The sequence below is a fragment of the Periophthalmus magnuspinnatus genome, chromosome 11 (genome assembly GCF_009829125.3).
Source record: "Periophthalmus magnuspinnatus isolate fPerMag1 chromosome 11, fPerMag1.2.pri, whole genome shotgun sequence".
In the NCBI taxonomy this organism is placed as follows: Eukaryota; Metazoa; Chordata; class Actinopteri; order Gobiiformes; family Gobiidae; genus Periophthalmus; species Periophthalmus magnuspinnatus.
Genome location: NC_047136.2, coordinates 31,090,301 through 31,117,704, shown reverse-complemented (window position 1 = coordinate 31,117,704; position 27,404 = coordinate 31,090,301). Strand labels below are relative to the sequence as shown.

At 37.4% G+C, this 27,404-nt stretch overlaps 2 protein-coding genes across 4 annotated transcripts in view; one reads left to right on the top strand and one right to left on the bottom strand.

Annotated features, from left to right (window-relative positions):
• LOC117393383 (cell division control protein 42 homolog) overlaps positions 1–27,404 on the top strand; it is a 274,271-nt gene that overhangs the window by 43,427 nt on the left and 203,440 nt on the right. The gene's annotated exons all lie outside the window — the stretch shown is intronic.
• eya3 (EYA transcriptional coactivator and phosphatase 3) lies at positions 252–26,069 on the bottom strand. 3 transcript variants are annotated; one of them, XM_033991541.2, is made up of 19 exons: positions 25,948–26,069; positions 21,818–21,886; positions 20,594–20,643; positions 19,301–19,386; positions 18,237–18,314; positions 18,113–18,161; positions 17,175–17,281; positions 15,412–15,549; positions 15,215–15,297; positions 13,626–13,779; positions 13,277–13,437; positions 10,031–10,114; positions 9,842–9,931; positions 9,674–9,732; positions 9,161–9,321; positions 7,525–7,639; positions 6,819–6,940; positions 6,634–6,734; positions 252–5,954 (listed from the first exon to the last, which is right to left on the bottom strand). In XM_033991541.2, the coding sequence occupies exons 2-19, from the start codon at positions 21,839–21,841 to the stop codon at positions 5,874–5,876; spliced, it is 1,743 nt and encodes a 580-aa protein (XP_033847432.1). In that variant the 5' UTR covers positions 21,842–21,886; positions 25,948–26,069; the 3' UTR covers positions 252–5,873. The 3 variants fall into 3 exon arrangements, with proteins under 3 accessions (XP_033847432.1, XP_055081323.1, XP_055081324.1); XM_055225348.1 differs by having other exon boundaries at positions 21,818–21,889; positions 25,948–26,063; XM_055225349.1 differs by lacking the exon at positions 15,412–15,549 and having other exon boundaries at positions 25,948–26,063.

The following is a 27,404-nucleotide window of genomic DNA, read 5'->3' as shown; positions in this document are numbered from 1 at the left end:
AATGGTAAAAAAAACAAACAAAAAAAAGACTCAGATTAAAGTGTAACTTTAGTAACAGAGCTTCAGACTGAGTAGTGCCTTTAGTTAACATCACACTCCCAGGGAATGTTGATGACATCATCTGCAAAGTATCGATTCCATGGAATATTCCAGGTAAAGCGATAACATGTCCACGGAAACAAGGTACTGGGCACCGACTAGAAAAGTTCCCTAATGCAGCTTTAAATAATTCTCAAATAGGAAATCTCATTCAGAAACTTGTTCAAATTTATTTATACTGTAACTGCGATACACAGGAAAACCCAACAAGCTACTTTAACTTCCTGTTACTATGGGCATGTATTTGTTTTACCAGAGACATTCAGGCCCCAGCGAAGGTCCTTCCAATGAGATATTTAAATACAAAATGAAAAATGAAGTTGTGTAAAAATAAGAGTATTTGGCATCAGAAAAAAGACTTAATGTTTATAGCACTTAAAACACTGCAAAACAAATGACATTACACGCTAAAGTAAAAGTGACATGCTTAATAAGGCCACTGTCATTGCTCAATTTGACACTGTTTTTTTCAAACTGAGTGTGCCCAGAGACTTATGTGCGAGCACTGCAGTCGCTATAGTAACCGTAGTTCAGACAAACCTACTTTTTGAGATTTGTTTGATCAAATTGACTTTTGGAATATAAAGTTTTACTGATATATACTTGCTCAAAGTCTGTATTTAATCTGTTAATAAACATTAGAAAACAGCAGAGCAGAGTTGATTTGCAGATAACTTTGATGATTCTGGTCAAATACAATCATTTTTGTTTCTATTTCGAAGAATAAACTCTGACATTGTCAAACTTTGATATGAATTAATTTAAGCTTAGCAATACTTGTGTCTACAGTGACAGAACAGATCATAAACGCATTTAAGAGCTAAACAAGTGAAATTATAAAGGTGCCAAATGGGACAATGACAGCCACGTCTCCCAAATGTTCCATAACCTTCGAATACTTTCCCTTCATAATTACAAATATTAGAAGTGTGCATTCAAAGTACCATGTGATTGTCCCTTACCGCTTGCCATAGACAGTAAATGAACTATTTTGACAAGAACAAATGATTATGATTATGATTGTGAAAATAAATAGACATTGATTTGGATTTGTCATTTGAGAAGTTTTGAATAGTTAAGATTTAAAGGCGTCTGAAACATGCAAAATAAAATTGAAATAATATATTTTTTCAAAAAGGTACACTGTGCCACTTTTCACTGGGCTTGCCTCTCCACAGATCTGAACTGTAACTTGGCCTCTTGTGTGTACGGTGACAGATTAATGCCAAATGCTGCAATGTTTTTCTGCTATCCACAATACACACTTCTCCAACACTTTATGAAGATGTAAGTCTGGTCAGGGGCAAATCTCCCCAAATTCAGATGGGCATGATTGACAGGTGGATTAGCCAATCAGGGACACGGTCCGTATGTACCGAAACAAATATGGCTGCTTATGAGGAAAAAAGTAATGAAAAAAATATCACAGGGTACTGAAAAATGTCAGATTTCTGTCAAATCAATGAGCGAAGCACTAAACAGTTAATCTCAGGTGAGAGAAATGTGATTTTGTTTGTAAATGAGGTGACCAATGAGCTCCTTTGTCTCACACTGCAATAAATCACGATCATGTTTGGTTCTGGCTCGAAATGTGACCGAGGGAATGAAGAGCAGATGGATATGCCTGTTTAAAAAATCCAGAGATATTGCTTTGCAGTTCCCTGGTAAGTCTAGAAAGATAACATCTCCATGGAAACAAGCAAGTGGCAGATGCTTCAGAAAATGTACACAGTGCACCTTTGAGCTAAATTATCTGCCAATGAAACAAGAATTTTATCAATTTTCTTAACCATTCTTAAAAAAGTCTAGACTAAGAAATATAATAAACCTCTTAAAACATATTTTCTGATTATGTTATAGTGTTTCCATCACATACAGACCTGGAGTTTTGTTTTATTCACACATGTTTAACACACAAACCCTGCATATTTAAGTAAGTTCTTCTCTCAAACAGAGAACACATCCACTTTGTGATGTCATGTGGTAATATTGGAAATGCTCCACTGTGTTTTTAAACTCCACAAACCCTCACTAGAATCATGTGGATGATTTCAGACCTGGAATTGACAATCTCTACTGAACTAAAGGTAAAAGGAGCTGTTAACTTGAAAACTACCTCTTTGTGACATCGTAAGGTGGAACAGAGCATTTTAAAGATATAAACAGACTAATAATAAAGTGTTACTCAAACATGTGTGAAATGTGTGAATGAAACAAAACACAACTCCAGGTATGTTTTTGATGAGGTGCGTTAGGACATGGCTTAAAGCTCAAAAGAGTCTATTTTGCGTAATACAGGACCTTAAAAAAAAAAAAAAAAAAACGCGTGACTTTTTATACTTCTCCAAACAGTGCAGACATTAACCATCAAAATAATAATAATAATAATAAAAAACACTCTGAACACATTAAAAAGTAACATAACACTTTGAATATTGTATATAATAATAATATACGTTTACGTGAAGAGTTCCCTTTGAGATTATGCATAGAGTAAGGCACAGTTTAAATACACAATGTCACACAAAACAACAAACAAAATTAAAATATAATAAAAAGATTAAAATTGAACATTCAGAAAGCTGCTTAAATGGCAGAGACCTTCATGGCTCAGAGTTGTTCAGTCAAAATCTCTAAATATATTTACACAAATAATGGTTTGGTTTGGTTTGGTTTAAAGGGTGTAGAATGCAAAGGAAAAGCGGCAGATGGCCTCCTCCCTGTGTCCCTGTAATATAGACCTCTACAAACATTCTAAACTAATCCAAGAATCTCATGCATTTCAGCAGTTCAGATTTCAGTCTTCTCTCATTGATTTTTGTTTAGTTGTGCTATGTTTGTGCCAATCTACATATTAAGACCTTAAAGGTGACCTGCGAAACTTTTCTGATAGAGGGTAAACCACCTGCTTGCCTTTGTGGATATGTCTGCCTATGATATTCCACCGTATGGCATTAAATCTATCACATTCATTTCATCCTGGTGTTATTACTCACAAACGCATGTATTCTTATGTAAGCCGAGTCTCCTCTCCACATAGCTGATCTGTAATTACTTTAGTTCACGTAATTAATTGGTTTAATACCATACTATGGTAAAAACCAGGCAAAGCAACATCATATCCATGGAAACAAGTGGGTGGTATACCCCTCTTCAGAAAAAAGTTACGTAGTGCCTCTGTAAAGACAATATTATAATGGATTTACAAGATCTGAAAATACCACAAAATATTAACCTCACCTGACTAACTTTAGCATTAACGTTAAAAACCCACCTCCCTAAATCCAAACCAAACCTTTAGTGTAAATCACAACCCACAAACACATGTATCAGACAAGGTCATCCCTAACTCACTAACTTATGGTTGTCACAAGACCCACTGTTCAGTTTGACCAATACTTAAAGAGGATGTGTTATGTAAAATCAACTTACAATGTGACTGCAATGTGACTGTAATTGCGATGTTGTGACTGTGATGCGATTGTGATGTGAGTGCGATGTTGTGATTGTGATGTGACTGCGATGTGACTGATTTTGATGTGATTGTGATTCTAACTGGGTAGTGTTCCCTCATCATTAACTTATTCAGAGTTATATTTGATTGGTTCCTGCATGTTTGTGTAATCCCGTATTGTCCTGCAGTTTTTACCTACTCACTATCCCCATCCACTGCTCTGTATTTACTTGTGCGCAATATATATTTTTTTAAATGGTTAAAATAATTCCCAAATACCCAAAGAGAATAGGGCCCTTGAGAGATCACAAAATTATTGAGACATGCACAGATGACATCTAAAACCTCTTCAGGCATGTTTAGGCAAAGTTATAACAGTCAATTTTCATAATACGCCCTCTTTAAAACAAATAATTTATCATAATGCTGGGCTTTTAATGGGATTTATATTGAGGTTAATGTTTGAGTTTAACATTGAAAAAAGAAAAGAGGCTCATAATGCTACAGTATGAAAGGGAAACTAACACTTGACAGATTTAACTAGCTTTTACTATTCTAACACTGTACTGACTGAACACACATTTTAGAATAAAACAAAATGTTTTCATGATTTAAATCTTAATCAAAATCAAATATTCAATAAGGTGACTAGAAGATTGCTGTAACTAATAAAATATGTTCTTAAAAAACACTACAATATGGAGCAAGCTCAAAAATCTCACATTTTTTGGACTAGTTTAAAGGGCCCATATTACACTATTTTCTGATCTATGTTCTAATGTTGTTTCCTGCTGTTGTGTTTTGTTTCATCAACACATGTTTAACAAACCCTGCATATTTATAGAGTTCTTTTTCTGTTTGAGAGAACACTCTGGTAATACAGGAGGTACTCTACTCTGTTTTAAAACTCCAGACATCTTCACCTGAATCATTTGGCTGATTCGAGCCCTGGAATTGCCAGTCTCTACTGAACTAAAGGTAAAAGGAGCTGTTAATTTGAAAACTACCACTTCATAATATCACCAGGTAGAACAGAGCATTTTGAGCTTTGGAAATGTAGACAGACTAATAATAAAGTGTTACTAAAACATGTGTGAATGAAACAAAACACAACTCCAGGTCCGTTTTTGAGGTGGTAACAACATTCTAGCATGGCTTAAAGCTCAGAGTCTACGTTGCATAATATAAAATCTATAAAAGTATTTTCTTATCCTGTCAGCTGTCCCAAATTTAATAATATGCAACCAGATTCGCATATAACCTGTACATTTTAGAGAAAATAGAAAAAAGCTCATTTCAAAATGTCCCCAGTGACCACAAGTGAATGACCAAACTCATGTAAAATATTGTGACAAATGACGCATAAGAATCAGGGTGTCCTCGTGGTTCATGAAAGAAGCCATATGATTTCCCAGTTTCACAAACTTGTTGCTAAAATGTGCTTCTCATGTGAGTAAAAATGTCAAATGCAAAATTGCTCCCATGTTTTAACACTAAACTACTGATTTGTGCCAACAAAGAAGACAATGGACTTTGTAATTACTGGACCTATCAACATGAAAAAATAAAAACTGGCACAAAGATATTAACCATAAATCAGGTCAAACAAATGTCAAAGGTCAAATGTGTAGCTAATTATCTTTAAATACAAATTTCTTGAGGGAGGGGCGTAGCAGTAAGAGTGACAAGTGACGACAATGATCGACAGACTTAATAGGTCCCTTTTTTAAATTATTGTAAATTTGGGATAGTGATGCAGTTCATTCTTGAGACAGGAGACATGTACAGAGATGAGTAAAATAGAAAGTGTTGAAATTACCTTAAAGTGGGAACTCCGCCCACAACCATATTTCAAATAGAGGTGTTAAACTGGGCAGTACCTGAATGATTAGGGAGAGTGAGGAGCTAGAGGAGTGGGATTTGGAGGACTAAAGGCTGAGAGTGAGGGGGGTGAAGGGGCGGGGTCTGGAGGAGTAGTACTAAGTAGTTACCGGTATGTTGATAGAAAAACAGCTATAATAGGTCCCTTTTAAAATTAGTTTTTCCTTGAGACAAGAGGATTCTTGTGTTGAGATGAATACAATAGAAAATGTTTACATTACTGTAAAATTTGAGATATTGTGCCATTTGAAATCCAGGAAGGAGCGACATGGACGATTAAAACTGCAGAGATGAGGACAGTAAAACAAATCAACTTCCCTTTTGGTTAAAGTCAGTGCCTGTTCCAGCTTCAAGAGGTTAGCTGCCGTTAGCGACAATCCGAACAATGGTCGACCCACAAAATAGTCCAACTCATGGTTCATTTAAAGAAAAGTCTGTTTTATAAGAAGTCCAGCTCTAGAGCCTGGTGTAGAGACACAAGGTCCCCGTGAGTCGAGATCCGCCAGAACGGCATGTTGTGCTAAGGGGAAAAAACAGACAAATATTGCATGCTTAGTAACAACTATCTCAATACACAATGAATTTAAAATGACAGTATGTAACTTTCCAGAGGTGGAAAGTCACCTGTATGATCCCATGGAGACAGAAGTTAAAACCACACTTCAGAACATTGTTCATGGCTATAGATACGTTTTATGTCACACTGTGGAAAATTATAGCCAACATTTTCCATGGAAACAAGGCCAAGGTCAAGTTTGTGGAGGTGTAAGCACACTCACAGTAAGGACCCATGTTTTTCTATAATGAAAAAAAGAAGTTACATACTGAGGCTTTAAATTAGCATAATTATTTAATTGCATATTTATATATTTAATATGGTCATAGACTGTCTTCCATAGTTGACGTTTTATCTGTACATGAAACATGTTCCACAGTGTGGCATTAAACATCCATCTCAGATTCATTCAATTACAGATGTTGTATAATTTTTTTCCCCAAAAAACATACATTTTATCTCTCCACAGATTTGACCTGTAACTTTGACCTGGTGCCATCACCTGCTTGTCTCCATGGAGAAGTAATTGCTTATATTATCTCCGTGGAAACAAGCCTATGGCAGATCCTCCTCCAAAAAGTTATATAATGCATCTTTAAGTTATATCCACATAGTTACATATTCATGCTTAAACTGTATTTACTTGTTTTGCAGCGAATTCTTCGTCTCGTCCATCTCCGATCACGACGTATGTCACCTTCTTCCCAAACCTGGACACAATTCTCTCGAAGCAGCTCTCCTTCCCTGGACACAGGCTCAGTGTTTTAAAGGCGTTTGTTGCTATAGTTACACTGTATATGTGGTGTATATGCCTGTATTAAGAGTTACCTATCTTGGTGGCGCTGTAGATGTTCTCGATGGGGAAGACCTCTCCCAGTCCATACAGCAGAACTTTGGCCAGAGCTGGAACCAACTGAGTCGTGGTCACCAGAACGTTTAGACACTTTCCCCTGGCAAAAAACACAAAAATCAAAGGGCCTGTACCCAATTTTCTCTAATCTAATCCAGTTTTGCAAAAACAGCTCTCAGGGTGAAAATGGGACTGGAGTGTACTGTCTGCATCTAATTATAAAGCAATTGTGAGTGCAAAACTGCTTTCTAGTCACTATGGAATGAATAAATGTGATTTTTGCATTACTCGAGTAAATGCGATTGTCTGTTATTGGTTGTTTTCAGATTCTAAAATGCGATGTCATACTCCCAGATGGGGAAAAGAGACAGTTTTCCCTTGACTACATTGTACTTTGACATGAAATATCCAAATGTTAAACCTGATCATTTCTATCAGTGACTAGACCCAAGAACTCACTGTATAACAACACAAATCTGTATTTGAACAATATTCATTTTAGCTGCCCCATCTGTGTTAAATATAACTGGCCTTTAGAATGTGTTGATGTCATCTGAAACACAGTTATAAGTCATACCTTCCCTGTATGAGCAGCAGAGACTTATTAACCTCAAACATGACTAGAGTGAATGTGTTGTAACACTGTGCGTCTCTTTGTTAATGTGTGACTGTTGTATTCTGTACCTTCCCTGTATGAGCAGCAGAGACTTTAGTGCTGTGCTGAGCCAAGCATCTGTCACATTTTCGATCTCTGTCTGCAATCTCAGAAGCAGGTCTCTCTTTATCGGACTCAACAGACCTGAAAAACAAAACAAGGACATTTACAACTTATCCTTTCCCAGGTTTTCAGATGATGTCCATGTATTCTTGATTACTTATTACTGGCCATGAATAGTGCTTTTAAAAACATTTTTAAACATCTCATCAAGGGGCGGTCAGTTTTGATTTGATCATGTTTTATGCACCCCGAGTTATGGCTGTGAAACACAGTCCCTCACGATTCCAGCATTTCTTTGTTAAACCACCAGCTGCACATTCAGCTAATGAAAAACACTTAAATGCATTATAATCAAACTGAATATGCTGAATGCATTACATAAATACGTTTATTTGGCCCTCATTAAGCAAACTTGTCAGAAAACATGTGCACACTGCTGTATGACCAAACCCACACCCTCTTTGTGATGTTATTTTAATTTAACAACCATGATATGAGCAGGTAAAACTGAATATGCAGAATATGCAAATATTTATGAATTAAAAAAAATTAGCCTAGGTTTAGTAACTTTTTCATGATTAAACTACATTATAAACATGTTTGAAAACCATTGTAGTTTTCCATAGATCCTTTTTGAGAAAATAAATTCTAAAATTCTATTCGAAGGAATCCTGATAGACCTGTGACTCACTTGCACAGCGTGTTGAGTCATGCTCTTTGTCTAAAATGAAAATGATAGTAAAGTAGCATTATTTCACATGGTTTGCATCATAAAAGTACTAGTAACATTCACTCATAAACGCTTGCATATTTATATACAAGTTCCTTTATTTAGCTACTCTGATATTTTGAAAGTATTTTAAAAGCCAAACTTTATGCAAAGTCACATTTCAATTGTTTAATATACTTCTTTTTTAACTTAAAGAGATAGTATGTAACTTTCTGGAGGCAGAAAGTCAACTGCATGAGTTTTATGCCATACTGTGGAATATTATAGGTAAAGGAACATTTCCATGTAAACAAAGAGGAGGAGACCCTCCTCCTGGCCAAATAAGAGTCAGGTTTGTGGAGATGCAAGCCTTCACAGTTTTGCAGTGCAATAAAAACAACCATAATGAAAAAAAACCTTTTCATTATTTTAGTTTATTTTTGGCTAAAAAGTTGCATCTTATGTCTCCTTTTAAAGCCACAGTATGTAAGACTTTTTTCATGTTGTAATATTTTCCCTCACCTGGGTACTTAAAGCTGGACTTGAGTGATTCATCAATGTTATAAGTAATCCAGTATTGTCCGGTTCTATATTGGACTGCTAACAAATAGATTGGCTCACCCTGGTTCAACACTCAAGATTACAGGAAATTAGATCCGTTTTATCAAAAATCCCCAGATCCTCCCATGCCCTAATAAACAATGTAAAAATTAAAACAAAACAAAAAGAGTCTGGTGAAGGTGCATTGACCATCTAATGATGTCACAAGATGAAACAGAATAAATCTGCAACATTACTGAGATGTGTGAATGAAAAAAAACCCTATGCCATGGGAGGACGTAACACAAAATAACATACTTGAAAGTTGTTTATCAGAGTACAGTCAAACCCACCTCCCACATTGTTCTTGTATCCGTTGTAGATCTCTTTTAGTCGTCTGTACCTAAAGGCCAGTTTCCTCATCCACTCCACTCCTCCTTGCACTCCACTGTTTGCCCCTCCTGCTCCTGCTCCACCAGAGCCACTAAAGCCGTCTGCTACAAAGTTATAGTTGCTGTGGGAGAGAGAGGGACAGATCAGGACTGAACAGGTTAGATACACTATGTTAAAAGCAGGAAAACTGTTGGCAAGGTTGTCCAAAAAAGAAAAAAAATTTAAAAGAAAAAAGTTACTGACACTCATAATTATTACTAGTACTACTAATTTGATCATTGGACCTTTCCTGAATAGCTTTAGTTTGATAAATACTATTATTTTGTCTTAAAATAAGTTGTCTTGAAATTTGTATATAAAAGATGTTCAAGTGTCTATAAGTTACCGATTATCAAACATTGGATTCACAAAAAAGAATACTAATGAATCTAATTTAATATTAGAGTAGTTTAAATTAATTTAAAAAAACTCACGTGAGATCTTGTCCATTATCATCTGAAGCTACATCTTCAACATGGACCTGATCACACTCCTGAAATACAGAGAAGAGTGTCAGAGGATGTAGACGAGATGGAGGAGAAGGTCAGATGGAGGAGAGGGTCAGAGGAGCAGAGGAAGTAGAGAGAGTCAGATGTTTCTACCTCAAGGTCGTTGAAGAAAAGGTGAGTATCTGCAAGCTCAAATATCAGTTCTTCCATTTGGAGACCCAGGTTCAGGACTGTGGCTGGGTCCTAAACAAATACAAAAAACCCCCCAAAAAAAACACACACACTGTAATTTAATAAATTATGCATAGAAGCAAAACATGAAATAATCAAAATGAGCCATACCTTCCCAAACTTCTGGGCGTAGGACCCTGTGAGCAGCGAGTGGAAAATGATGATGGTCTCGTCCAGATCCCACAGAAAGATGCGCTAAAAACAAAACTAAAATTACAAAATGCTTTTATATTTCTTGAAGATATTTCACGTTTTTAAGTTGAAATATCCTTGTGTCAAAATTAAAGCTTTTATTACTTATGGTACATAAAAGGTACCCCATTGGAAAGAATAACCAAAACTTTGATTATGGTTAATTTTCCTTAAGAAAGAGTATGGTTCCTTCCAAACTTACTCGCGTTACCTATACAATTACAGTTCTATGAATCTCAGATGACCACCAGAGGGTGGTGCTGAAAGCACTGAATGACTCCCTCATTAGGGATGAAGTCCCCACAGTGGCTATTAGCAGTACAGTTGTCCCTCACTATATCAAGGTTCACCTTTCACGGCCTCACTGTTTCGCGGATTTTTTTTTTAAGTGCAATTTTATTTGTGTAACCTTTGATTTATTTAACGTATATAAATATATGTATTAACATTTATTTGGGTCATTAGTATTTTGTTATGTTATGTTATGTTGGACATATTATTTACTTTCGTCATAATAATATTGGTTCCTACTGATTTTTGCGGTACAGCGCATTTGAGGAGGATCAGGTGAGTTAAGTTATTGAATAAAGACCAGCTGTAACTGTCCTGCTGTGTTGGTTGTCATGTGCTGACATGCTGGTTTACCATAAAAGACTCAAAACAGGTATTAGACTTATATACTCTGATCAGAGGGGATCAGAGGAAAGGACCACAGAAGAAACTACACAGACATGCTTCTATGAAGTCTGCTTATGTCTTCTCCACCGTCTCCTCCTCAACCAGCCTTTTTATTAACAGCTTGACATTCCAAAAGTTTCCTTATTTGTCAGCAGAACAATATCCCAGACCCCTCCCCACATTCACATGGCCTTTCTGTTATTTTAGGTTACTCATCTGTTGACCATTCAACTTTTCAACTTAGTTCAATTACTTTACGACTTGATTACTTTACAACTTGTTTAAACAGTCTTGTAGTTTTCCATTTCACCTGGTTAGTCTCATAACACAATATATACACACAATTCATTAATGATAAAAATAAAAGCATAATTTCATTCTCATGGTCTATTTAAGCAAAGAAGACGGCAAGACTGGCATTGATGAGTTGACTGATGTCAGTAGTTACGTTATCTTTTGTGAGGATCACGTGATCCCCCAAAAGACCGTTAACAAATAATAAGCCATGGGTGACGAAAACTTTGAAGATCTTACTGAGTAAGAAGAGAAGGGCTTTTCGCGAGGTTAACCTGTTAGAACTAAAGCAAGTAACATGAGAGATCAAATGTGAAATTAGGAGAGCTAAAATCAATTATAAATCAAGCCTTGAGAATCAGTAGGGACAAAATAGAATGGGCTCGGCCTGGGATGGCCTAAACATTATTCTAGGTTCCACCAGGCAGAAACAGTCCAAGATTAACTTGAATGAAATTAAATCTGATAAACAACTAGCTCAAGTTTTTAATTCTTTTTACCTCAGATTTGAAACAATGGATTTTACTAATTAAATTCTTAAACGGAAAAAATATTTGCTTTGCCCTGGCTCACCACCTTTCAATGAACGGTTAGTGGTCTCCCGCTTTAGACAAACTAATGTAAAGAAAAGTCCAGGCCCAGATAATATTTGCGGCCGCCTGTTGTCCTCTTGTGCAGAACAATTAGGTCCAGTCTTCTTTTATATATTTCAGATGTCAATCCACCAGCAGAGGGTGCCAAAGACATGGAAACAAAGCACAATAATTCCTGTGGCCAAAATAAAACACCCTAAGGTTTTAAATGATTTTAGACCAGTGGCTTTGACCTCACTAGTTATGAAATCCTTCGAGAGGCTTATGAAAAATGAACTTAGTGGAGCATTTGCTTGACCCCCTGCAATTCGCATACAGGGCGGGTCGTGAGGTGGAGGATGCCACAGCAACTCTTTTAAATATGACCACAAACTGAACTTTAATGATAACACAGACATGCTGTGCAAGAGAGGTCAGCATCTGTTCTGCCTCAGGACAGGACTTTGATGACTTTGTTTTATAAATCTTGTGTCGAGTCTGTTTTAACTTTTTCTATGTTGTGTTGGTATGGGAATCTTAATATCAAAGCAAAAAAATCACTCAGTAGAATTGTACATTTGAGTGAGAAAATCTTGGGGGCCCAGCAGACTTCTGTCTGAGCTTTTCTCCAGACAGGTGAAAAGGAAGGCTCTGAGCATCTTGTCTGATGATGCTCATCCTCTTCATGATGAGTTTAGTTTTCTTCCTTCTGGCTCTAGGCTCAGGTTTCCTACAGTGAGGAGTAATAGGTATAAAAACTAATTTTATTCCTGCAGCCATTTTGCTTTTAAATGCTGCTCAGGGTAGAAATACATTTTAATCTTACTTACCGCTGTGTATTTTTCCTGCTCTGTGGATGGACAAATATGTACTGTTTTTTTATGTCCTTTCAATGTTTTTATATCTTTCTTTCTTTATTCTTTATTTGACAGGGACCATATACAAATTCATTAATCTTACAAGGAAAAGATGAGAGTGTTATATGTGTTTGTATTTTTTGTATTCTCTTTGCTGCAAAACTAATTGCCCCATGGGGGACACAAATAAAGTGAAGTTGAAGTTGAAGAAAATACATCATATTAAATCTAACTGTAACCCGCCAAACCACAGCTTCAAGAGACTGAGAACAATATATTAGGGCCACATTTACATAAATGTTGGATTGCACTGTGACTCTGAAGTGCTGTATGTTTGCAAGTTTTCACCCTGACAAAGACCACAATGTCGATGAAACGTTCTGCACCGGCAAATTTCAGAAACGCTTTGGACTTAAGTGTTTCTTTGCACGGAGAGGCGCCTCTGTGGAGACCGCTGGAGCAGAGGCACGTGAACAAAGGGAAGAGGGATATAATATATGAAGGTTTGAACTTTGAGAGTGTTTAAACAAGAGAAAAATGTGAAAATATGTTAATGCCTGTCTGAGAAAAGTGTATGAAGTGTGTGGTGAGGGGTTTTACAGCCTTAAATCATATTTAATAATTGTAAGAAGAAAAAAAAACTGACTACTTTGCGAATTTCGCCTATTGTGGGATATTTTTAGAACATAACCCCACCGAAAAACGAGGGACCACAGTAGTTCTAATAGCAGTAGTACTAGTATATGTCTATGGTCCACTGTTACCTCCAGGTCTGTCTCGGTAGGTGGACTCTCTGCCTTCTTGTTTTTTCCTTTGGATTTTCCCATGGAGTTCCTGCGGCTCACGTCATCCTGCTCCCGCGCTCCTGTTGGGGGCGCTGTAGGCAGAGCTGCAGCAGCCGGGAGCGACTCAGGAGGAGAGGAGTCTGAAGAAAAAAACCCTCACATAACATTGTGTTTTCCAGATCACTTTCAGCGAGAGCTGCTCCAGATAAATGTGTAGAAGTCACAGTGCAGCACAGATCAGTCTGACATGAGCCAGATTATGAATCACTGCAGGTCTGGGTCTTTGAGTCTGCTGTAGTTTAAAGATTTTCAGAAAGTTATAGCTCACCTCTAGGGGGCAGTCCAGCAGCCGCAGCCTCCTCAGATTTAAAGCCGGAGGAGGCGGAGTGATCGTCGGAGGACGACAGAGCTGCAGGGACGAAGGACTGAGGCAGAGAATAGTATTGAGGGAACTGCCCCAGAGCGCTGTAACTGCTCAACTCCTAGGGGGAGACAGAGAGTGAGAGAGAGACATAGAGAGACAGAGAGATGGCGAGTTACACATGTAGAAGTTGGTCAGTATATGGCAAAAATTATAAGTTTGCATTGACTGAAAAGTTTCACAATCTCACATTAAACTTACCTACTCTGAATTTATATTCAAGTCTCTTTTTTCAGAGAATTTTTAACCTATGTTTCTCATATGGTCATGAGCTTTGGGTAATGAGCAAAAGGACAAGATGGCAGATACAAGCGTTTTAATGATTTTCCTCAGTAGGGTGGCTGGGCGCTCCCTTAGAGATAGGGAGAGGAGCTCAGTCACAAGGGAGGAGCTCAGAATAGAGTCTCCACATGGAGTAGCAGTGGTGGCTCAGGCATCTGCTCAAGATGCCTCCTAAATGCCTCCCTGGCAAGGTGTTCTGGGCATATCCCACCGGGAGGAGGCCCCCGGGAAGACCCAGGACATGCAGGAGGGACTATGTCTATTGGCTGGACTGGGAATGCCTCAGGGTCTCAGAAGAGCTGGAAGAAGTGTCTGGGGAAAGAAGTCAGGGCATCTCTGCTTAAACTACTGTCCCAGAAGAGGAAGAAAATGGATGGATTTTTTAACAGCAAGAATGCATGTGTTTAAAAGCATTGTGAGTGAGGTCACCTCTCCAAAGATCTGTCCTGTAGCTTGGCCAGATGGAGTCACCTGATCCTGTCTCCATTGAGTTGAGATAAATTAATGCAATACTGTGGAAGATTTTAGGCAAAAGCAGTATGGAATTCTAACAAACATGGATACCAATTCCAATACAGAAATTACAATTTAAAAACATTTTTTTTTAGACAACAGGCTAATGTACCAAAAATAGTCTCAGCAGCCCACAGTCTCCATACTGTAAAATCACATTTAGTAGCACAGTTTATTGTAATTTTAGCACACAACCTATTAGTGACTAGATCCTAAAATGTGATATTACAAAACAAAAATCAGCCTCTTAACATTAATTTTAGCTGCCCCGATCTGTATAAAAATTATTAGCCTATAGAATGTTGTGATGTCATGTTCTGGCCATAGCAGCTTGTCAAAACTTAATCTCGTCTGATGTCAGAAGCTAAGCAAGCCCAGGCTTGGTTAGTACTTGGATGGGAGACCCCTGGGAATACCAGCTGCCACAGTGGGCACAATTGTTGTGTCCTTAGGCAAGACACTTCACTCACACTGCCTAGAGTGAATGTGGTGAGTGAGTGTTGGCGGGAGGGGCCAATGGGTCAGATTGGCAGCCTGACCTCTGTCAGTCTGCCCCAGGGCAACTGTGGCTACAGCTAATTGCAGCTTACCACCACAGAGTGTGCAGTGAATGAATACGGCACTGTAAAACATTTTGGGTGTGTTGAAAGGCGCTGTATAAATCCAATGGTTAAATGATTAACAGTTAAACCCTGGATTACCTGTGGAGCAGTAGAGGACACGGTGGTGGGGGCAGTGGCCGAGGGGAGACTGGAGTAAACACTGGATGTGGTAAAACTCGAGCCTGATTTACAAAAAAACACATTTAACATGAATATTTAAACCTAAAGCTGTTAAACTATGATCTGCTGTTATCAGTGAATGCAGAGATTAGGTGTTGCGGGTACAGACGGCTTGCCTTGGCTGGGGTAGGAGTAGTGTAGCGGCGCAGCCTGAGCGGGGCAGTATGCGGCGCTGAAGCTGAGAAACCCGGGCTGACCAGTAGAGGGCGCCTCCGAGGGCGCTGCCTCTGATTTGACGCCCGGCCACAAAGCTCCTGAAGAAGTGAGAGGAGGCAGGAAGTGCTCAGCGACAGACAGGAAGTGGACCAAGAACAAGCTTAAGATGATAGAGGGTTTGATGCATTTAAGAGCAGAGTTCACTTTGTCCACTAAAATATGTCCATCATAATTTGTCAACTTGGCCTGTAGTCAACTGAAGAATTCTAAAGACTAAATGTGACTAATGTGCTGCTGATCGATTAGTCGACTAAAAAGGGGGCGTGGTAAAAGCTCCAAGATATTATGTATCTCTATGTATCTCAAGACTGCATCTGCATTGGAGTTCATGCACAAACTACCATTTATGCAGAAAAAGTACTAGGAAACAATGCATTTATATGAAGACAGATTAACCTTGTGAATCATGATTAGTTTAATGAATTTAATCTGTTTTTTACATACAAATATCTATAAATATCTAAAAATACAACTTTTTCCGCTAACTCGCTCAGTCACTCACTTCTCCTTTCTGCTGTTGTCTCATATAAATCCATATAATCTAAATAAAATGATCGCACATTCTGGCTAAGACTCCATCGACTGATTAACCAAAGGCTTACAGCAATAATGTCAATGTCTGTCTTTTTTTTTAACCAAAACAAATTACAATTGAAATAAAGTATTGAAATTGAAATAAAGTATTAAAAACGTTTGCCCAGTTGACAGAACTCAGTTATAATTTTTAGTCATTCATTGTTTTTTTTTTATTTACAGCAAAAGACAAAAATTACATAGTGACCTATAAGCTTTTGGTCTGTCAAATATAGTAAAAATCACTACCTTCATCAGGCTTTTGTGCTCTCAGCAACTAATCAATTAATTGAAAAAAAAAAAAGTCAACTGAAAGGACTTTAAGCTATGACATTAATATAACAATCAAACAAATAATGACAAGGTTCAACATTTGTGGATCAGAAGTTTAGGGATTTCTTTCAAAAACAATGAATCTTCCATAGATTTATATTGATACTTTGCAGTGACATCACTCTGGGGGTGTTGTGTACTTTTATTGTGGAAGGTTCAGCAGTTACCATGGTAACACAATGCACACATTTACAAAAAAAAAACAACAAAAAAAACCCAAATTGATTTAAACAACACATTTTCAGGAGCCTTTGATCAATATAAGTGTGCATGGTCCTGTTTAGGAGTTAAATTTCAACAAAAAGGTGAGAAATTATTGGCTAATCCTAGCTAGCTTGTGAGTATTTGAGAGAGACTTTTCAGCACAATTCAGCTCACCTGTTGTAGTTCCAGCTAAACCAGTTCCTTCTGGTCAAAGTGTGTTAGAACAAAGCTCAGATTAAAGTCTAGTTTGAGTAACAGAGCTATAGACAGAGCAGTGCCTCCAGTTAGCTTCACACTCCCAGGGAATGTTGATGACATCAGCTGCAAAGTATCAGTATTCCCCTGCCCTACATCTGAAACTAAGACATCATTCAATCCTAGACCTTGAACAAGACTCATCTCATATTTGTTCTAATTATTTCAGTTTGAATAGAAACTCATTGCAAAAACCCAGACTATCATAGTAACAGGAGGTTATGAGCAGATGTGCGGCTGCAGCTGAGTGAAAGTTAGTTCAACAGAAAAACAAAAACAACATTTAAATCAAACTGACCGAAAGGAGGGAGTCCATATGTCTGTCCACTCTGTGAGAAGGATGAGTACAGACCCGACTGAGCCAAAGGAGGGAAGGAGACCGGGCCGAACGAGGTGACGGAAGGGCTGAGACAGAGGAGGGAGAGAGAAGACAGGGAGGAGCGGGAGGAAGAGACAGAGACAGCAGAACGAGAAGAAGAGAGGGGGCAGAGGGAAGAGGTTTCCAGGGGGTATGGGTGAGAGATGGAGGGAAGAAGGGGAGAAAGAGAGAGGGGGCAAGATGGAAGAGGGAAGGGAGAGATAAAGAAAGAGAGGGGTGAGAGCAGGGAGAGTAAGATCAAAGTTAGTGAAGGGGAGAGAGGGAAGAAAGGAAGGAGGGAAATATTAGGGGAGAGAAAGAGGTGGGTGTGGGGGAGAGATGGGGGCAAGGTGGAAGAGGGTTGGGAGAGAGAAAAAAAGAGGGAAAGTGAGAAAGAGAGAGAGAAAGTAAGATTAGAGGAGTTAGGGAAAGAGGGAGAGAGGGAGACAGTATGAATAACTGAAATAAGTTAAATAGGTGAACATTAACTAATCAGCGCATTTACCGTCTATTACTATTTTAGAGTTTAAAAGGTGAAACATTATTCTCTCAGCTTTCAACAGGCTTCATATAACTGCTCTGCAGTCCTAAACTAATAATTTTCCTCTTCCTTGCAAGTTGGGATGCAAGATATATATATATCAATCAAAATCACATTTGTTTTACAAAGAAATACAATACCTCTACAAACTTCTGTCCCTGTGTGTCAGATGCCCTCCCTGTGTGTGTCAGATGCCCTCCCTCTGTCTCCATGGGGTCTCCTGTATAAAAGCTGCTTACCCTGTAGATCTCTACAAACTACAAACTGTGATTCTTGGATTGCACTGTAACCACAAAAGGAAGCCTGTAAACCAGTACCATCTCTGTAAAATACTCACCTGTTCCCCTGATAAACCTGCTGTGTGAATTCACTGGTCCCTGTTGAGTCTGTCAGAGATATCCACAGTTACAGTTGAACATTTTATTGCATTTATCCTTATTTTCATATATTTGTATCCATACCTGAGTGTCCATAGGAGGTTATAGGGTCAGTGCATGCTTGAGTTGTGGGGCCTTCATTGTCTGTTTGCTCCTGCTCTCCTGAAAATTAAAAAAACAAAAAAATAAAAACGTAAAATGTGTTAAAATAAAAATACTAATAATGCCAGTTCATTTAAACTGGGACTCAGTCAGGTCTAAACAGAGACTCATAAGAGATTTGTGGAATTTTTGGGGACAATAGAGCCATTAGGCGACTTCACAATAACAGTACCAAGAGCCAAGAGCTGATCTGTTATAATGTTGTTTCCTCATCAAAAACATCCCAGGAGTTGTATATTGTTTCATTCACACATGTTTAACACGCAAACCCTGCATATTTAAGCTGAGTTCTTATGTCAAACAGACAACACTCTGTACCACCTTGTGATGTCATGTGGTAATACAGAAGTGCTCCACTCCATTTATCTTCACGAGAATCAGAATTGGATGATTTCAGCTATGGAATTGCCAATCTCTACTGAACTAAAAGTAAACCGTAGTACGTGTGATTGAAACAAACACAACTCCAGGTCTGTTTTTGAGGAGGTAACAGCATTATAACATGGCTTAAAGCTCATAAGAGTTAATTTTGTGTAATACAGGACCATAGTTGTTCATGATTTGAATTAATATTTACTAATAAAGAATTCTATTTTTAGAGTTTATGTATCAAAGTAAATTCTCGTGTTTCCCATAAAGGCATTTTTAGGTCTGACTAGAAAGCATCTGTCCCAGAGCAGGGGCCAAAAAAAGTCCCCAAAATGTCACCTCAGTCCCTAGTTCCTATTCATTGTGAACATACATCAAATGGGGACAGCCTGGTACTAAAAACAGGAACTGAAATAGGTATAATGCACTGGATTTATATAACACTTTTTAAAAAACTTCCACTGCAAACACAGCATTATTCATTCACTCCACACTCTTTGCTTTTGTAGCTACAGCTGCCCTGGGACAGACTGACTGAAGTGAGGCTGCCAATTTGCCTGTTCCATCAGCAACAACACTCACACACACCACTTTCATATCCTTATACTGATCCTTACCTGAGTCCAGAGCATTAGACAGAGCAGAATAAGACGCTTCCTGTTGTGAAGAATCCAGCACATCACTGGGACTTCGGTCTTCAGCTCTAAAGGAAAACCAATGTACACAACCAGTCAAAAGTTTGGACACATGTTTCCATTTTTGTTTCTTCTTTATTTCCATGATTATTTACTTATAGATTCTCACTGAAAGCATCAAAACTATGAATGACACAAGTGGAATGAAGGAAACAAATAACTTCAAAACTACAGACTGTTTTAGGTCTGTTTATTTTTATCTTTTTAATTAACACTCTTTATTTTGAACCCTCATTTGGATGTTTATCATTTCTTGACTCTGCAAAGACACAGTTGTGAAGTGAAAACCATTTCAGGAGACTTCATGAAACTCGTTAACAGAAGGGCTAGAGTTTGCAGCGCTGTCGACTAGGATGGATTCTTGAATATAGACAAAAATATTTTGTTGAGTTATTGTTTCATATATTTGATGTCTTCTGTATGTATATAAAATGTAGTAAATAGAAAACAAAGTGTCCAAACTTTTGACTGGTAGTGTATACAGTGATCCCTCATTTATTGCGGGGGTTACGTTCTAAAACTAACCCACAGTAGGCGAAATCAGCAAGTAGTCAGCCTTTTTTTTTTTTTTTAACAGATATTATATGTTTTGTATGTATGTGTATGTATATATATATATATATATATATATATATATATATTTTTTTTTTTTAAGGCTGTAAAATCCCTCACCACACACTTTATACACTTTTCTCAGACAGGCATTAACATTTTGTCACATTTCTCTCTTCTTTAATGAATTAATAGTGATATTATAGCATATTTCACAGTTCCTCTGACCGTGCCTCTTCGTCCTGGTGCCACTCCGCTGTAGTGTTGATCACACATTTATGTAAATTTGGCTAAAGGCATTCTGTAGAATTGAATTGTAGGAGATTGATTGACAATGGTCTAAAGTCACTTAGCCAATCAGGAAACAGAATAGAATGCATGTTCATACACTATAAAAAAGCGTGTAAGATTGCATTAAAAAAATCCACGAAACAGTGAGACCGCGAAACAGCGAGGCCGCGAAACAGCGAGGCCGCGAAACAGCGAGACCGCGAAACAGCGAGACCGCAAATGGGTGAATTGTAACCTATTAACCCAAAAATATCAGCAATTGCTCTCTGGAAAACCCAAATCGGTCGATCTCTATTATTCACCCAAACTACTATACGACTAATAAAACAATGGCTACCTGCATCCCTAAACCACAGAACTGATTTCACAAACCTTGGGTCTTTTTCCAGAGCCGGGTCAAGGTCGAGCTTGGCCTTCTTAGTCTGAAAATAAACAGAAAAGTAAATGAGTACATAATATTAGATCAGTTTCAAGATGTGTACCGGTATGTAATGTATTCACATTTTAACTAATTACTCTGGGTGCTTCAGAGGAAAGTGGGTTACACTGTTTTTGACCAATTCTAAATATCTGAAAGAAACTGACCATTGACCACACAAAATCAGTGACACTATACTTTCAGGCTTCCCACGCTTTGTTTCAGTTACTTTTCCAAGATATTTGCCATTATGTAATCATGCAGTATGTTTGCATATTGCAAATACATTACTCCCTTTTTATACATTTACAGATAAAGAACAATGTCATCTGGCCATATTGATGATAGATTGTCATTGTATTGTACATTGTACATTTATACACAAACTAAATGAGAAGAGTACACGCGAACCCAAACATGACGTGAAATAAATATGCAAATTATTAGTGTTGACGGCTCATTCTCCTCATCTGAAATGGTACTGAGGGTCTAAAGATACATTTTTAACAGTGGTAAGGGACATCTATGTGCAACGGCTAGGTCATCTCTAGTGGGCAAGATAAAAAGATAAAAAGGACGTTCCTCTTTTAAAAGGTCCATATTACGCCATATTCTGATGTATGTTATAATGTTGTTTCCTCATCACAAGCAGACCTGGAGTTGTGTTTTGTTTCATTCACACATGTTTAACACACAGACCCTGCATATTTAGGTGGAGTTCTTATCCCCCCACACACTGTTCCAACTTATGATGTCATAGAAGTGCTTCACTGTGTTTTTAAACTCCATACACCTTCAGTAGAATCATTTAGATGAATCCAGCCCTGGAATTTCCTATCTCTATTGAACTAAAGGCAAAAGGAGCTCTTGACTCCAAAACAGCCACTAGATGACATCACAAGGTGGAACAGAGCATTTCTGAGCTTTACATATGTAGACAGGCTAATAATAAAGGGTTATGAAACATGTGTGAATGCAACAAAACACAACTGAGTAGGTAACAGCATTATAACATAGCCTGAAGCTCACAAGAACCCATTTTGTGTAATTTAATTTGATACCCAATGATTCAGAAATGTAAAGGATAAACAACTTCTCTCAAAATATAGATTTTCAGGTTATTTGGCCTTTTGGTTAAATTACAATAAAAATAAAAATAAAACAAATCTTTATCTTACCGGCAGCTCCTGAGTGTCATCCATCTTCAGCTCCTGTCACACGTCTCACTCTCCTCCTCTCCTCGGACCCTGCTTCACAAAACACATGTCAACAGATCAATATTTCCCTGCAAAATGTACAAAAAAAATCCACCCCTAAGTTATGATTAGACTACTAGACTACTGACATAAGAACACCTTTATTTTTTTGTGTTTAGACTGCCAGAAAATTGTCTCTATGTATTTTGGATGGAATTTTCTGTGTAGTATTCCATTTTACAATTCAGCGCTATTTCCTGTATTTTTGTACTGAACTTTTTTCACAAACTGCCACTTATGTAAAACTAATATAAATATTTAGGACAGGTACTAACCCACCAAACCAGAATTAGAAAAGCATAAAAACCTATTAGATGCACTTAAAGTCAGAACCCACTCTTGAGCTAGTATTGCCACCATACTAAAATTTCAAACTAAATTTCGATACTAAGGAACTGACTCAACACTTGATACCAATACCACAATGAAGATAAAGAAATCTACTGTTTTAGTAATACAATGCAATTTTCAGACACAAAATTATACTACTTTCTTCTTACTTGCTCTGATATGCCTACCTAAGCTGTTCCGCAAAGCTCAAATGTTGTGACTTTTTTTTAGTATTGATACCTGCTCAAATGAGTATCTAGTTTCTATAATAGTTTTAGTATTGGTAAGTATCAAATTTCCGATAATTCTGACCCTACCTTGTGCTAGTTGGATATTTTCAGTCCTTTTGGTTGCTCCTATCAGTTTCTTGTCGAACTATCACTAATATTGAAGACATTACCTCCTCCTTCAGCTCGCTCCCTTTTATAACCACAACCTCTCTCCTCTCTCTCCTCCCTCTGCCCCCAAAAACCCACAATCTACCCCTGGCTCCTCCGTATCACCTAGGGGCATCAGGAAACCCGCTAATCCCCGGCACATGCACCTCACGTGGGGTACTGACGCTCCCGCACGCCCCCCTCCTCTGGTTAACCTCCGCAAGATAAGCCAAGCGTGCCGCCTTACATGCAATAGCCTACATTTGGAGTATTAGTGATATCAATAGGCAGGATAAGATCTAACCTGGTTTAGCAGCACGTTTAGGTGATACAGAGAAAAGAAAGGTAAAGTAGGTCGCACTGAGGAGAGGAGCACAGACGTGTGAGAAAAGATGAAATTAAAAAGGTGTAAATAAGAAAAAGAAGCTAATTAGCAGCATATAATGGGGACTTATGCAAGGATTGTACAAGTGAGTGACTTCTACTGAGACAACTGTCATAATAATTGTGCAGGTCACATGTGATACTTTGGGCTGTGGACGCAGCTAACCTACTTCAGACCAATCTGAGCTTTAAGAGTTTGGGCTGCATGATTTATCACAATAGAATCAAAGTGCTATTTGAGTTGCCACAATCTTCAAATCTCAAATTCTTCAATTGGCTCTATGCATAACTGTGCCTGTCAACCTCACTGTTAGCATCACTACCTCCTACCGAGTTGTATTTCTATGGAATGAATGAATAATCATTGCAAATTTTAAGGCATAATAAATATTAAAACAATGCCTCGTTTGTTGTTCATTTTATGTTTTCTGATTTTAATAAAAATTACACAGAGCTTATTATTTAGAAAATGTCCTCCTCAAAGAACAAAATGCCCTGTCTTTTTATAGAAAAATCTTGTACCTGTAGTTTAGACCTCTACAATCATGTTCTGAAATACATGGGATTCTTGGATTAGAATAAACAACATGACATATCACAAATAAAATCGCAAGTCATTTTTTCCCAATATCCTGCAGCCCTAAGTTGAGTTAATTATAATGGTAGATGATCCACAAACAGATATATCAATATTAAAGATGGGGCACAGAGTGTGTCTACAGGAGGAGAAGGGCCGTGTTGATGAATGTCCTGTGGCAGCTGAGGAAAGCTCCAGCCCAGTGGATGGTGCAGTTCTACACTTGTCTGACATGTGCAGACTGATATCTCTCTGTATTTTTTATATAGAGGGATATCCATCTGGTCTCCACTCCCTCTGTCATGTCTCGGGCCAGAACCAAACATGATTGTCCAATCAGATTTGTTCATTGACACGTGAAACTCTTGTGTTTTGCTCATTGATTCTGCACAGATCCGCTATGTTTTTCAGAGCCCTTTTTTTCCTCGTAAGCATCCGTATTTGTTTTGATAGAGATGGACCATGTGTGTCCCCCCGGGTAATCCAGCTGTCAAACATACCCATCATACCCATGAACACCGGGAGATTCACTGGTGACCAGACTCACATCTTTGTAAAGAAGTGCATATTTTGGATCAAGCGAGTTTTACATGGCAACCATCATTGGGCAGCTAATGATTATTTTGTTCATCTGGCAGTTACTCTTTTGATAAATTTATTAGTTGTCTGGATCATGAAAGCCCCATAAAAAGGTAAAGCTAAAGTTTTTACATGTTCCTTGTGTCATTTTCATGACCATAATAACGGAGAGCTGAAGTTGGTAAAGCATGTGTCTGAATGGGGCCCATTACTTCCATTAATACAAAATATGTATATTAAGGCTGATTTAACTGTCTGATTAATCACGTCAGGCCTTAGCATGATACCTGTTCAAAGTAATATTTGATTTTAATACTAGCTTTAGTATTGAACTAGATTGTTCAAGACTAAAAGTTCAATAGATTGTGTCTCTGTTCATAAATTATCCACCACTGTTAGTCCTCATTTCATTTAAATAACATACATGTGTTTGCTTCATTCATTCATGTTAAATCTTTCTGCTGTTTTGTCTATCGGGCTGAGCCACACTTTCCATGTTACACTGCATGAGTGAGGGAGCAGATACAGCTGTCAACAGATCAGTTTACGTATGCAAAGTAGCCATGTGCTTTTAAGTTGACAAGTTTTAGACTCATCCCACAAAATACTGCTGATAAACTCCTATGATCAGAGGTGATTTAGGTTTAAGGTAGTTCACTCAGAAGATCTGAGTTAAGAGATATAGCTTATTAAAATGAACATATAGTTAATACATTAAAACACTAGCAAAATCACCCCTTCATTGTATTGTCACAATTGTCAAAATGTGGACACACCCTTTCATTCAAAGTATTTTTTTTTTTTTTTTTACTACTTTCTATATGTTGCATACATAATGAAGACATCAGATATATTAAGAAAAACATATGGAATTAAGTAGAAAAAAGAAAACAGGTAAACACCACTACTAAATATATTTCTTAATTATTGTATATACAAATTCTCAAAGTAGCCACCCTATGCTGTCGAAAAATATTTTGTGGAGTTATTTAACTTATTTTCTTTTTTACAAATTTCCATTTGATATCTTCAGTATGTATATAAAATGTAGAAAGTAGTTACTTTACTACTGGCAGTAGTGGCAGCGTATATTTGTAACTGTATTGAATAAAATGCCATTATGTAAACTTTAAGCAGTCAGAGTATCGAGCTATACAAATTGTTAAAATAAATTGACAAAAAACATGCATTAGTGCCACCATCAGTTTCAACAATGTCTAGATTATAATACACATTTTATGCATTTTCCAGCCGTGTTTTCCCTGTTCACGTGTCACTGGTCAAACCCAGAAGAACACAATGAACCCAAGTCACGTCCATCCCTTGTCTGTCAACAGCTTTATCCCGGCTAGCTCTGAACATGGCTTTAACAACAACTTTTAAATGTGAAATTTAGTAAACAAGATGGCAACACACGAATCAAAACAATAAAACACCTAAATCACCAGCAACTATCGCAAATTCCTAATAATGTCCAGACTAAACAAGTGTCTGTAGCATTAGCGTGTTAGCATGTCCACTACACAAGCAAGATTGACCACCAAATTCGTCACAAAATTCCAATTAAAAACAAACAATGGCATTATTAATAGTTCGAGAGAAAGGCTGCACGTTGTGAAAGAGTGCAGGTGACATTCGGGGACCGGGTGATGTTAAAGTAACGATGGTTTTAAAGTTTTCTCAATCCAGAAAAAGTAGTCGGGCCCCGCCGCCATAAACAGCGGCTGCAGCGGCTAGCAGCGTGCTCATGCTAAGTTACGGCCGTGCTCCGAAAATGAGTTCGAAAAAGCGGGTAAAAGTCTCACCATTGAAGGAGAAAGCGGTATCCGGGTTAAACTTAACGGCCCAAATTTGGTTTATGCTGTAAAAGCTTTGAATGTTGTTTAGGGGCTGTGTTTTGCAGGAAGCTAGCGGTGTTTTCTTCTGCGCATGCGGAGTGTGTATCAGAGATCATTTCAGGGGAGATTTCTAACTCCGTAATTAAAATATAAAATACTAAAATACTATACTATAAAATACTTATACGCATAGACTCAAAATATTATACTTGTATTAGGTTATGAAGTATTTCCTCTATTTACATTTAACATACGATGTGCATCTATACGTAGTATGTTTATACTTTCAAGATTGATTTTATACATTCGGTTTTTTTATTTATTTATTTATTTATTTATTTATTTATTTATTTATTTATTTATTTATTTATTTATTTATTTGATAGGGACAATGCACATTAATGAACATCTGTTGTAAACAAATGTAAATATGCCGGATTATAGCTACAGAGCTAATTTACATCCGCAGTCCCCAGGTTATTTTAATATTTGAATTATATGTTGTCAATGTGATTCTAGTTAATCAATCAACTATTTACGATTTTAGTTTCAAATGTTACCAAATAATAATACATAATAAACTACAGTTTATCTGAACAGTAGTTTCAAATGTTACTAAATAATAATAAATAATAAACTACAAATTATCTGAACAGTTCATTTTTTTCTTGTTTTTCAGCCTGCACAAAGCTCGGAATCTCCTCTCATGAAGCATCTCTCTGAGAAGACGAGAAGCGACAGGTGTCCGTGCGTCAGTGCGTGGGTCAGGCGCAGGTACAGCTACAGCTCATAAAACAACATTTGTCTTTAAAACAGGTGCACATTCCTCACTACGACAGTCCTCTACAATGGCAAGTTCAGTAATGTGGTTTTAATTGTATATGGTTTCATTTTCCTGTTATATGCAGTATAAGATGCAAGCCCGCTCACATCAAGGAGGCTTTTCAGTGTAATAAACACAACCAAAATGAACAAACATGCTTTTATTGAAGTCTATTTCTTTGGCTAAAAGTTACAATTACTACTAGCTTAATTATTATTATTTTTAAATTACTAGATTAAAATAAACTTTCATGTTTAGACTTTTTATTTCACAGATATTTCCAATGATGTCAACTCATTTACACAAAATCGAAGAAAATAAATAAACAAAAATACAATATTTTCAAGACCCTCCCAAAAAAACATGGAAGAAAACTGTGCGTATTTTATCAGCAGGCGTCAACATTTAAATACCTACAAACATTTAAACATTGGGTCAGATTTAGCATTTCATAATTTAAATTTCCATTTTATTTTATAAGCTATAGTTAAACGTGTGTGTGTGTGTGTATTATATATATATATAATCAAGTTATATATATATATATATATATATAACTTGATTGCACTCTCACAGCTTTCAACTCAACACAGATGTCTTG

Bases quoted from the DNA above. Each gene is read 5' to 3' on its own strand.
- eya3 (XM_033991541.2), bottom strand. From the start codon at position 21,841: ATGGATGACACTCAGGAGCTGCCG. The intron at 7,640-9,160 runs GTGGGTTTGACT...TTTGTTTTTCAG, and splicing joins ATACAAGAACAATGTGGGAG to GTCTGTTGAGTCCGATAAAG. The intron at 6,735-6,818 runs GTAACTCTTAAT...GCCTGTGTCCAG, and splicing joins CTACAGCGCCACCAAGATAG to GGAAGGAGAGCTGCTTCGAG.